This window comes from Xenopus laevis, chromosome 3S, assembly GCF_017654675.1.
Source record: "Xenopus laevis strain J_2021 chromosome 3S, Xenopus_laevis_v10.1, whole genome shotgun sequence".
Taxonomy (NCBI): Eukaryota; Metazoa; Chordata; class Amphibia; order Anura; family Pipidae; genus Xenopus; species Xenopus laevis.
This window is the reverse complement of record NC_054376.1, coordinates 119,106,219-119,120,208: the sequence shown is the minus strand read 5'-3', so window position 1 is coordinate 119,120,208 and position 13,990 is coordinate 119,106,219. Positions and strand designations below refer to the sequence as shown.

Sequence of the window (13,990 nt, the reverse complement as noted above, 5' to 3'; positions counted from 1 at the left end):
TTATTCTACTTTATTCTGCATATTTCTGCTAGCTTTATTCTGCATATTCCTTGTGTTGCATGCTTTATTTAAACATATGTTATTGTGTGTAGGAAGCTGTAGTAACACATTTCCTGCCATAAAGTAATCTCTACATTGTAGGTATTTTAAATAAAGGAATCTCAGCATAATTGAAACATTTTTTTTAGCAAAGCTGTGTGTGAATAGTGTCACTTGTGGCGCAAACATCAATAACAACATTAGTGAATTATTGACATGGTGCGGCTCAGCTGCTGGGTAGGCTCAACACACTATGGGAACTCTGGAAGTAGAAACTACTCATGCAGGATCTATATCCAGGTCAAACTTGCATTGTTTAATCTTGTACTTTGAAATTGTACCCAGTTCATCAGAGTAGGCCTAATATAATGGTGATATGCACAAGTTGTAATGAGCCTGTGTAGCAGCCTTTGTAAATAATGTACAAACACAATTTTGCTGCCATTTTATTGCTTTGCAATTGTTAAAACAGCCTTATAAATTATATTACATATATCCTTTGGAAACAAGCCACGCACTGCTATAAATGGGTCAGCTAGATATAGCCGCACAACTCATATAAATTGGTGTATCTGGTAATGCAATGCAATTAACATTTTAGTGAAGAAAAATGTTATTTCCCATCACTTCTGTCATTTTTCATTGCAAGGTTTATTGTTTACATAAATCTACCCAAAAGGGCCAACAAAATTAAACGTAATGACAATTTTTCATAACATGCTAATAAGGCTTTTGTATTTATAAAGGAAACAATAGTTTTGCAGTCACAGACGGCTAGTAAAGATGTGTAAACTCTGGGTTTCATCCAAAATTCTACATTTTGTGCCCAAGCAAACCATTATAGCAATTAACATTTCTGTTCAAATGTTGTTTCAGAAGAGAAAGCTTTTTCCATGAATATAGTAGTATAGTAGCAGTCAATTGTGTTGAACATGTCTTCTATGTTTTCTTAAACTCTTAAACTATGCCTTGGTATACCCCCTATTTTTAATCATGTATATATCATATACTTATATATATATATATATATATATATATATATATATATATATATATATATATATATATATATATATATACACACATATATTTATTTTTTATACTAAAGAATGGAACAGACTTTACTTTTACATTTGGGTTACACGCTACATATTATTTATGTCATTAGGAAAGAATATGGTTGGGCTTGCTGCATGCTACTATTAAACCCACTCTATATACATTTTGGAAACACAGCTCTATTCGATTTACATGCAGAGTTTATTCTCTCATTCATGTTAGGATAATGATTTAAATGCTCTGGCTTTTTGCAGTAGAAACTAGGGACTTGGGTGTCAGTTCTATGCCGAGAGCTCAATGGTGAGTAAAAACATATGTATAAAAGAACATTAATCATATATTTTGGTATAGATGTAAACTACAGGTGGTCAGGAAATGAAAAGCAGATTGTTAAAAGGATGAAACAGTCTGTTAAAAGTATATATACAGATTTAGTAGGTGCTATTGGTATAGTTTAAAAGATGCATAGAAGCAGATTTACTTATAACTTTTTAACTGAATCCATATGCATTCACAACAGTTTAAATATTTTACTTATATGAATACATTCCTGACTATCAGGAACATTTTTGTGGATTGATTTTAATCAAACAAAGCACAATTGTTAATCCCAGTTGCAAATCACAAGAAAAAGGGTAACAATAAGGTTAAAATTAAAATGTTCAGTATGTTTGTGAATTGGTAACCAATCGACCACCCTGTAAACATTACAGAATTTTAGTAAATGGGCCCCATAGTTTTTAAGCCATGACTTAACATTACGTAATGAAATGGAAATTGTTATATACCAGTTGTATCTATTTTCTGCTGTAACCAGAGTCCACGACATATAATATTTTTGCAGGACCATTATTAAAAATGTAATTGGCATCAAATGATTAGTTCTTAAAACCACTAGAATTGAACAAATGGAAAGGAGAATGGAAATTTGAAGGAAATTCGTGTACATTTGTAGCTAAAGAATAGTGATTGGCAAATCTCTCCCGTTTCGCTTTGCAAAACAATTTGCGAATTTCCCGCAAAATTCACGAAACTGCAAAAAATTCACTAAAAATCCTGAAATCGGAAATTTCACGGAAAAAATCATGAAATTCTATCGCTTAAACAAAAAAATCGTGAAACAAAAAAACAAAAAAATTGTGAATTTGAAGGTTTCCATGAACGTTTTCATAAAAAAATCAAGCAGTTCGAACGTTTTCACGAAAAATTCAAGCAATTCGAACGTTTTAACGAAAAAACAGTGAAAATCGAAAATTGATGCCGGCGAATTTTCACCAGCAAATTTATTCACCAGCAGCGAAACACAGGAATTCGCCACTAATTTTTGCCAGGCAAATTTATTCACTACTAAAGAAAGAATTCAGGTCTGCCCTCTCCTGGACATAAAATATGTTTTCTATGTATAACATATGTGTCTGTTTATAATGTAAAATAAGTTGATCACTATGGCATGTACAGTATGAAGTTCAGCACTATGAATATACAGAGTTTGTAGTGTATATATTTACCCAATACAAATCTATATTTGTAATATGCTTTACCAAAAACTAAAACCATGGCCATAGAAGACTGAAATGTTATTTGTTTGTAACCCAAAATGCACTTTGAATATTTCTCATGGAAACAGCTTGTAACATAGTAACATCTCCCATTGACTTCATTTTACCATATAATCCAAATTTTTAAAAATGATCTTCTTTTTTTGTCTACAATAATAAAACAGAACCTTGCACATGATCCAAACTAAGATATAAGTAATCCTGGAAACAAAACCAGCTTATTGGGCGTATTTAATGTTTACATGATTTTTTAGTAGGCTTAAGGTATGAAGATATGCAAATATCCATTATCCAGTAAACCCCAGGTCCTGAGCATTCTAGATAACAGGTCCCATAACTGTAGTACATTTTGAATTAAGCCATTTTTTTTCAAAGGTTACAAGTAAGGAACACAAACCAGTTTCATACACTTTGAAAGAAAACTCGAATTCTGGGTCAAGTACAGGTAACATTTATGAAATATTGAAGTGGTGAATATAGAAGGACTACTGCCATTTGCATTCATATTGTAATTTAAGAGCTTTCCTGTCGCTCAGCAATAAATGAACATATGTATTTAAACTGAGCAATATGCCAGAATAAATTGGACTGCTTTGAGAAGCACCCAATTTTCTATGAGGTATTAGTGCATTGCACAGCTCAGCAGCACTAAGCACTAATATCCATCCCAAAACTTATTTTCTGATGCAAGTAAATGGATTTTAACAGTAGAAAAACAGATAACAAATCAACCACTTACTGTGCTTTAATTATGAAAGGAAAGTTAATCGTTTTCAATGATTTGTGGAATTTAGTCTAGGTAAACTATAAATATATATATTTTATGTTAATATTAATGCATTATTTCTGCTTTCATGCCAATAAAAACAATGTACTATGCTAAATGCATACTATAGACTGTGCGACATATTTACTTGCATGTTAATATTTGCTTCGGAAGGCTCTGCCATATTCTGCGCAAATACGGCAGACGTTATTTCATGGTGAATACTAGTGATGTGTGAATCTGTCGTGTTTGCTTAGCCAATAATTTACAAAACTCAGAAAAAAAATCGGGAAACACATTAAAGTCAATGGGCATCAAAATTATTTTGATGCGTAAAATTTTGATGTGCGTGACAATTTTTACATGCACAACTCTTTTGTTCAAATTCATTAAAGTCAAAGGGCATCAAAAAAATTTTTTATGCGCAGCAATTTATTTTTACGTACTTTTTTTGTCGCAGCCAATTTTTCCAACAGTTTCACAAAAAAAAAAAAAAAATGCAGGTGGCGAAGAGCGGAATTTCCCTGGTGAAAAAATTCGCCCATCACTAGTGAATACACGTATTTATCAAAATACAAAACAACATTTTGCCAAATGAATGCTGGTGTCTTTTGCCAGTGAAAATCCGTCCATGCGAAAGTTTCTTAGTGAAATTTCTCTAGCGTTACTATCTTCCTAGCGAAACTTCATTAAAGTACTAAATGTTTATGTCAACTTAAATATGGCGGCTACATAAAGGTCATATGTATGTCTTTATTAGTGATGTTGGTGAAATTGCTGGAAGTAGCCACTTATAATTCAAAATGTCCAAGACATGCGCCCACCCTAAAACAATGTGATTTGAGTTGAAATGGTTCAAAAAGTGTAAAAAACATATATTTATTAGCTACAACATACATAATCCCACATTAAGATATGAATTTTTTATGACTTTTTTGGAGTACAGGATATGAAGTCACTGACATAATAATTTTGACAATGTAGCTTCATCTTATCAATTTGCCAGCCAGAACCTGGCGAAATAGATTTTGGTCGAAAAAGGTAATGCTCTTTTTTTTACTAGTGAATTGCCTTCTTCACCTTTTAGTAAATTGGAGATATCTTCTGTTGGAGAGAATTTTTCGCTAAAAATACCTGCTTCACTCTTTAGTACATTTCCCCCTTTGAGACAGAAAGTTAAAGTTCACCATTTGATAAATACGCTTCTAAAAATCCCACAGGAATAAATAGAAAGTGAGCAAGTTCTAATTTCACACACACAAAACAAATCACCCCTAAATATTTTTGTTTCAGTGAATCAGAAGCAAAAAAAAATAATTTTCCATTAAAAAAAGTCATGCCATTTAAAATTAAAAGTATATTAAAAGAAAAAGAATGTAATAAATTGTGAGCTGAAAAATTAAAGAAAAAACCCTAGACCATTGGCATCTCACCTTAGTTACTTGGTCTGCAATGCTTGCATCAGAGGAGACTTCATTTTCATTGAAAGTGTCTTTTAACTGAGGACGATTTAGTGGTTGTATGAAGCTGGCATCTGGTTTCCCCAATGCTGTCTGGAAACACGGTTGATAACATTGTCCCTGAGGTTTGGAAGGAACCATCCTCACTTCCATGTATTTTAAGGTTCCATCTGTGTTCAAGTAAAGTGCTGGCTTATATTGGTCTACATGCTGAGCAGAATGTGATTCGTTTGTAAAACAGCAGATGCCAACATCAATGTAGTGCTCTCTTTTCAGGCATTTCATTAATAATATGATAAAAGTAACAAGAGAAACTAAACTGATGGCCACAAGAGAAACAATTAGATACAAGGTCAAGTCTACTGTAGTGTTGGAATTTGCAAGAAAATTATTGGATTTAAGGATTTGTTCTTCAACATTTTCAATGATGTTAATAACTAAAGTTCCAGTTGTAGACAGTGAAGGTTCCCCATGGTCACGGATTAAAACAACAACATGCTGTTCTTTGTTATCTGTATCTTGAAAATCTCTTATGGTTCTAATTTCACCAGTGTGAGCAGACACTTTAAATAAAGGAGAATAGCTATCGTCAATAAGACTAAAAAGTAGCCAAGCATTATGTCCAGAATCCAAATCCACTGCAGATATTTTTGTAACTAAATAACCAGGGGAAGCAGATTTTGGAATATTTCCACCTGAGATAAAATCTTTTGAATATTCTGGGTTTATCATTACCGGATAGTTGTCATTTGTGTCTAATACAAATATAGATACAGTAACATCACAAAATAATTTCGGAACACCAGAATCTTCTGCTCTTACACTTACTTGAAAAACCTGAATTTGTTCATAGTCAAAGGCACGTTGGGCATAGAGATGACCATTTTGGGGGTTAATGTAAACAAAAGTGGAAACAGAAAAACCATCTACCTGGCTATCGACTACAGAGTAAATTAGCTGTGCATTAACACCCTCGTCTGCATCAGTTGCAGATACAATACACAAAAAACTTCCAGGATTATTATTTTCCTTCATAAAAGAATTATAATGAGATTGTAGAAATACTGGAGAATTATCATTAACATCAGAGACATTTAAGACAATTGCAGTATCTGTCTGCAAAGGTGGCAAGCCCAAATCAATAGCAATGATTTGAATTCGATATTGAGATATTTTCTCTCTGTCCAGTAACCCATCAGTGACTAAAGAATAGTGATTTTGTAATGACTTTATTTTGAATGGCAAATTTGGTGAAAGCATTAATTTTACCTCCCCATTTTTCCCAGAATCGCTGTCTCTTACTGTTAAAAAGGCTACTTCAGTTACTAAGGCTGCATCTTCTGGAACATCATTTAATACAGATGTCAGAATAATTTCAGGGGTATTGTCATTTACATCCTCTATTTCCACTTGTATCAAGCAGCGACCTTCCAGCTCTGGGATTCCTTTATCCTTTGCACTAACTGAAAGTTCATGAAAATTTGATTCTTCAAAATCCACTAATCCCTTAATATAAATTTCTCCAGTATTTGAATTTAAATAAAATAATTTCTTTGCAGAATCTGATGTATGGCCATCAAAATAATACTCTATTTCTCCATTTGCACCTTTATCCAAATCTGTGGCATTAAGTGTCATTAATATTGTGTTTAATTTAGCATTTTCTAATAATTTTACCTTGTAACTTGATTTACCAAATATTGGTGGATTGTCATTGATATCTAAAACAATTACAGTAATTTGGCAAGTTCCTACTCTGGCTGGTTCCCCACCATCCAAGGCAGTTAAAACAAGCTTATGTTCCTCTCTTTCTTCTCTGTCAAGAGCCTTTTCTAAAACCAGCTCAGGGATTACAGTTCCATCTTTTCGATTCTTCACCGATAATGAAAAATATGGATTAGGGTTTATTTGATACTGCCTAATGCCATTGATGCCCACATCTGCATCATGGGCAGTCTCTAAAGGAAACCGAACACCAGGAATAGCAAATACTTCTGTTATTTTTACAATCTGATCACTAACTGAAAAAGATGGTGAATTATCATTTATGTCCACAATTTCAATTTCTAAACTAAAAAGTTTCAAAGGATGCTCAGCAACAATGTTTACTGGCAAAATGCAGCTAGAGCTGGATGCACAAAGGTCTTCTCTGTCTATCCTTTCTTTCACAATTAGATCCCCATTTGCTTGTGTCACCGTAAACTGTCTTTTGCTTCTCTCCGACTCCAAATGCAGTCTTCGTGTAGATATATCTGTCAGGTGAAGTCCTAAATCCTGAGCTACATTTCCCACCACCGTTCCTGTCGCTGACCCTTCAACAATTGAATACCGAATCTGGCCAGAGACCCAGCCCCAGATACAAAGGAAAAAGGAATATACTACTTGCCTTTGCCAAGCCTTCTTGGAGCTTAGGATGTTCATATCTTAACTACTGCTTTCAGTTATCATCCAGAAATTTTTTCCTATTGTAATTCCATGAGCTTCAAGTTAAAATCCTTAAATATGTATTGAAACTGCTTCCATAATTTCAACGAAATCACAGCTATTCTTTGTGTGGCACTGAAACGATGGGAGGGTGATTTTCAGAGTTTGGGGGAGGAGAGTAGAAGGATAACAGGGACAGATATACAGAATGGATGACAGGTCTGCTCTCTCCTGGACATTATTGCTAACTACATTTGACTTAGAAAATACTGTCATATTTTGTTTTCCATGTTATTAGATAATAATTTAAATTAAAATCTGCTGCTATATAAAATCGACTAAACTGAAAAACAAAATACTTTATTGTAAATAATATCTTAAAATAAAGAGACACTGCAAACCTTCTGGTCACCATAACACAGATTTTCATCAATCACATAAACGTGTCAGAGTTTGATTGCAAACATTTCAGCAATACAATTTAACTGATCTATGAGTGAAAAGTAAAGATTAATTTGTTAAGTAGTAAAGAATTTGGAGACACTAAAGAAAATTTTATTTTAGTCAGTTCTCTAGATGTAGATTAAAGTAAAACCAAAGCTCTGCTGGATAATTAATAAGATATGATAATATGATTTTCTGTTTAAATAGGCATAGATTTTTCTGTCAAAATAATCTAAACCACAATAACTGCTAATGATCAGTCATCCTCACCACTTTTCTCATGACAACTACAGTATACTGTATTGCTGCAGTCAACATATGCCAATATGTTTAAAATACAGTTTTCCAAGCTAAGGAACTGGACCCCTATGTTATTTCAAACAGTTATTCACAGCTAGGAACATATTAGTTCTTTACTGCAAAAATCCATGTACTCCCCGCAATACAAAAAAGTCAAATCAAAATTAGAAAATGTGCTTAATTAGCTTGAATCCAATAAATACAACAAATAATGGCCACATGGATCGTATCTCCATAAAAATGCAAGTAATGCAAATATGGATACAACAAGAACAAACTCTGTCTGGGCCATGAGTTGGAGTACATGTAAAAAGAAATCTGCTATGTATGTACAATATGAACAGTCATATTTTAGCTCAAAATATACCGTACAACATAACAAAAACCAAAACAGGTTAATTGACAGATGTGTTGTACCTCTCAGTGCTGCATGTGGAGATATTATAAAGGTTTATGTAGAGCTTTCAATTTGTATTGTATGAACTGAATATTTTTTCCTGTAATTTATAGATTTAAATTTTATTCTGCCCCCTTTTGCTGAGATTCTCCCTCCCTCTTACTCAATTTATATAAAATATATTAAGAGTATTAGTACTTTAGCATGCTGAATTACATTGCTGAATTATGTTGCTGAACCAACCATATAAGCACAATTTTTTTCAGTATAGACCAGCCTTCCATTCCATTCTCACTATGGCTCAGCCTGTGTGGCCTTCCACACACCCGATGGCTATCCAATTCAGATTTGTATTAATGTATTTAACCTTTGGGAAATAAAATATATTTTCTAACACCAGTGGATATGTTTTGAAAGTGTACTTTTGATGAAGAACTTCTTCTAGGAAATGCAAAAGTATTTATATTATTTTGAAGTATAAAAAAAAAGAATAGGTTTAAGTTATATGACTACACAAACACTGATGCCATTTTGGGGCCTAATAACATGTTCCACCATACATAGAATTTCAATTCAGTTACATAGTTAAATCAGGTTGAAAAAAGACAAAGTCCATCAAGTTCAACCCCTCCAAATGAAAACCCAGCATCCATACAAATACCCCTCCATACCGTCACATGAATTATATATACACATATCTATACTAACTATAGAGTTTAGTATCACAATAGCCTTTGATATTGTCTGTCCAAGAAACAAAAAAAGAACTCTATTTGCTTTAATTGCCACAGAATGACAATGTCTGGAATTAGACAACTTGTTATCTACAAAAACCCCCAGATCCTTCTCATTTAAGGAAACTCCCAACACACTGCCATTTAGTGTATAACTTGCATTTATATTATTTTTGCCAAAGTGTATAACCTGCATTTATCAACATTGAACTTCATTTTCCAGTTTGATGCCCAGATTCCCAACTTAGACAAATCACTCTGCAAAGTGGCAGCATCCTGCATGGAACCTATAGTTCTGCACAATTTAGTATCATCTGCAAAAATAGAAACAGTACTTTCAATGCCCACCTCCAGGTCATTAATAAACAAGTTGAAAAGCAAGGGACCTAGTACAGAGCCCTGTGGTACTCCACTAACAACACTGGTCCAATTAGAAAATGTTCCATTTACCACCACTCTTTGTAGCCTATCTTTTAGCCAGTTCTCTATCCAGGTACAAATACTATGTTCCAGGCCAACATTCCTTAATTTAACCAGTAACCTTTTGTGTGGCACTGTATCAAATGCTTTAGCAAAGTCTAAGTAAATCACATCCACTGCCATCCCAGAATCGAGGTCTCTACTTACATTCTCGTAAAAAGAAATTAAGTTAGTCTGGCAAGATCTATTACGCATAAAACCATGCTGGCACAAACTCATAGTATTATGATTTGCTATGAAGTCCAGTATCTTATCCTTTATTAACCCTTTGAAAAGCTTTCCTACCACTGACGTCAGACTAACTGGCCTATAGTTTTGAGGCTGAGAACGGGATCCTTTTTTGAATAGAGGCACCACATTAGCAATTCGCCAGTCTCTCGCTACTATGCCAGATCTCAATGAATCCTGAAAAATTAAGTAAAGAGGTTTGGCAATCACAGAGCTAAGCTCGCTAATTACCCTGGGATGAATACCATCTGGCCCTGGACCTTTGTTAATCTTAACATGTTCTAGTCTCTTTTGAATTTCTTCATGTGTGAACCATGCATCATTAGTTGTATTACTAGAATTGGGACTGTTAAGAAGGAAACCTTCACTTACTGGTTCCTCATTTGTGTAACCCTTCGAAAAGCTTTCCTATCACTGACGTTAAGACTAACTGGCTTATTATTCAGTGAAATAATAGTCACCATAAGTGTGCTACAGATCATAAGACTTTAAAAAGCACATGCAAACCACAAACCCATCTAAATAACTATGACTAGACAACTACAAATATAATTATTTATACTATATATTATGTAATATATATTTATAATTTATACTTCATTAACATTAAAAAGGGAATGTATCAGTCCTTGTATTATAACAGTTTAAGCAAAGAGCAAAGCACCTTGACTTAGATATAAGACAGGAAAATAATTCAAAACCCATCTCCTTATTTTGTAAATAAATACAATAATTCCTCTTTGGTGGACACTGTAAACAGTACAGCAAATTACTTATTATGACTCTTAATTTTAGGGCCGGGCCAAGCCTGCTGGGCACCTTATCATAAACTGAGACAACCTGTGTTTTTTTACACCACCTGTTACGATGGTATCTGCTCACCGCCTACGTTTTTTGATCCGTTTACTCCAGTCTGAGCTGATATAAAATAATGGTGTAAATATTGCCACTAGTTGTTTTTTGTAGAAGTTTTCAGAGATTGTAATTCACTGCAAAAAATATTGTTTCACACAATAAATTTATTTAGCACTACTGTTTTTTAATGTAAAAAAATAATTTTACACAGCTTGATAAATAGGCCCCATAGTGCTAATATGATCACATCTAATGTATAACGTATTTTTCGAATATTACAAAATTAATAAGAGTAAACAGCTCACTCACCTGTTGTGTGTCATTTAGCCAGTCTGTGCCATTGCACCCTTTATTTTCATTGACAGAGTCATTTAATTGAGGACAAATTTGTCCATTCATTATACTGACATTAGGTGTTTCTGCTGCTGTCTGGAAACAGTTTTGATAACATTGTCCGTGAGGATCTGTGGGAACCATCCGCACTTCCATATATTTTAAGGTTCCATCTGTGTTCAGGTAAAGTGTTGGTTTATACTGATCTAAATTCTGATCCGAATAGGATCTACTTGTAAAACAGCAAAGACTGCTGTTGCCATAAGTTGCTTTGTTTAGACATTTGCCTATTAATATTACAAAGGTAATAAGGGAAACTAAACTTATAGCCACCAGAGAAACGATCAGATAAAGGGTCAGGTCTGAAGCAGGTTTGGCATTGGAAAGAAAGTCCTGAAGTTTAGGATTTTTTTCTTCAGTGTTCTCAATTACATTGACAAGTATGATGACTGTTGTTGACAAAGGGGGTTCCCCATGGTCACTGATTGAAATGACAAGACGTTGCTCTTTAGAATCTGTTTGATGCAAGTCTCTAATGGTTCTAATTTCCCCAGTGTATGCAGCCACTTTAAATAAACTGGTATCAGTATCATCAACAAGATTAAAGAGTAACCAAGCATTGTGACCTGAATCTAAATCCACTGCTGAGAGTTTTGTGACTAAATAACCAGGGGAAGCAGAGCTTGGAATTCTTTCATCTATGATGAGCTCTCTTGAATATTTGGGGTATAACAGAGTTGGATAGTTATCATTAACATCCAATACAAATATAGACACAGTGGCATTGGAATATAATTTTTTAAGGCCCGCATCTTCTACTCTTACAGTAATTTGAAAAACCTGAATATTTTCATAGTCCAAAGAACGCTGGGAATAGATGTTGCCATGTTTAGGGTCAATGTAAACAAGTGAAGATACTGAAAAAACATCTATCTTACTATTCACCACAGAATATGTTAATTCGGCATTGGCTCCCTCGTCTAAATCAAATGCAGAAACCGCACATAAAAAACTACCAGGATTTTTATTTTCATGTATAATAGCATCATAATTAGTTTGCAGGAAAAGTGGGGGATTATCATTAATGTCAGATATATTTAGGCTAAATGTAATTTGCGTCTGTAAAGTGGGTGAACCCAAATCCTTTGCAGTCATTTGGATGAAATATTGAGAGATCTTCTCTCTGTCCAGCAATTGATCAGTGACCAAAGAATAGCGATTTTTAAAAGGTTTTATTTTAAAAGGTAGATTTGGAGAAAGTGTTATTGTCATGTCTCCATTTTTTCCAGAATCTCTGTCTCTAACAGTAAAAAAAGCCACAGCAGTTTCTAATGCTGCATTTTCAGGGACATCAGTTGACATAGATGTCAGAATTATTTCAGGAGGATTGTCATTTGCATCTTCGACCTCTACTTGAAGTAAACATTGTCCTTCTAATCGAGGAACTCCTTTATCCTTAGCTCGAATTGATAGTTCGTGAAAAGTTGATTCTTCATAATCCACTATGCCTTTAATATAAATTTCACCAGTTTGTGAATTTAAATGAAATAATTCCTTTGCAGATTCTGAAGTATGGCTGTCAAAGTAATATTCTATTTCTCCATTCCTGCCCTCATCCAGATCTGTGGCATTTAATGTTATTAATACTGTATTTAATTTTGGATTTTCTAATATTTTGACCTTGTAAATTGATTTATCAAATACTGGAGAGTTGTCGTTGATATCCCATACATTTACTGTAATTTGACAAGATCCTGATCTGGGTGGTTCACCACCATCCAGGGCTGTTAAAATGAGTCTATGATCTTCTCTTTCTTCTCTATCAAGAACTGTTTCTAATACCAGCTCAGGAATAAGAGTTCCATCCTTTCGATTCTTCACAGACAATGAAAAATATGGGGTTGGATTCAATTTATACTGGCTAATGCCATTTTTACCTACATCTGGATCATGAGCAATCTCTAAAGGGAATCTAATACCTGGGATTGCGACTAGCTCTGTTATATTTATAATGTGATCACTAACAGAGAAGGTTGGTGAATTATCATTTATATCATAGATTTCAATGTCCAGACTATAAAATTCCAAGGGATTTTCAGCAACAATCTCAATAGGTAATACACAAGTAGAGCTGGATCCACAAAGGCTCTCTCGGTCTATCCTTTCTTTTACTGTTAGATCTCCATTTGCTGGATTCAGAGCAAAATGTCTCCTGCTTCCCTCAGACCCCAAATGCAGTCTCCTTTTAGATATATCTGCCAGATTTATCCCCAAAACCTGAGCTATATTTCCCACAACTGATCCTGGCTCTGTCTCTTCACCAACAGAAAAAATTAACTGCCCAGAAACCCAGCCCCAGTTACAAAGGAGAAAGGAATACACTACTTGCCATTTCCAAGCTGTTGCAGAGCTTTGGATGTCCATATCTTAAGTCCTCTCTTGGATATCATCAGATATATTTTCTAATATAATCCCTCATGCCTGTATTTCAGCTTGCAGGTAATAAAAGGTAAATATTCCAAAGTAATGCTTTCAAAATATCCACTGAACGGCAGCAATTCTTTGTTGTCTGTGCAAAAATGGGAGGCTGACTCAGTGAGCCAAGGGGAGGAGATTGCAAGGATAACAAGTGAAGATTTACTTGTGTAGGAAATGAAGTGAAAGGATGACAGGCCCACCCTCTGCTGGCCAATATTGCTAACTTCATTTTATATAAAATCTTGAAAATGTTTATATTCTGCTTTATTTTTATGTTCTTTTACAGAATTGTTAAGCACTGTGGCAATATATAACTGTGAAACAAATTCAAGAAGGCTGTACACCGAAATGTGAAAATATTCTACTACATCCTACGTAGTTACAGAATTACATTTTTAATTATAAGAAAACAGCCAACAAAGCTTGACTCTTCA

The 13,990-nt window shown here is 34.1% G+C and overlaps 1 protein-coding gene across 3 annotated transcripts in view; it reads right to left on the bottom strand.

The window, feature by feature from the left end:
* LOC108713301 (protocadherin gamma-C5) overlaps positions 1 to 13,990 on the bottom strand; it is a 159,982-nt gene that overhangs the window by 132,031 nt on the left and 13,961 nt on the right. Inside the window, exon 1 of one of the 3 annotated variants that reach the window (XM_041588768.1) lies at positions 11,055 to 13,660. The exons of 1 other annotated variant lie outside the window; for it this stretch is intronic. In XM_041588768.1, coding sequence (XP_041444702.1) covers positions 11,055 to 13,502 — 2,448 coding nt within the window. In that variant the 5' untranslated portion in view covers positions 13,503 to 13,660. Of the gene's footprint in view, positions 1 to 4,856; positions 7,609 to 11,054; positions 13,661 to 13,990 lie in introns of those variants that run through there. One more of the 3 variants, XM_041588769.1, reaches the window with a different exon arrangement.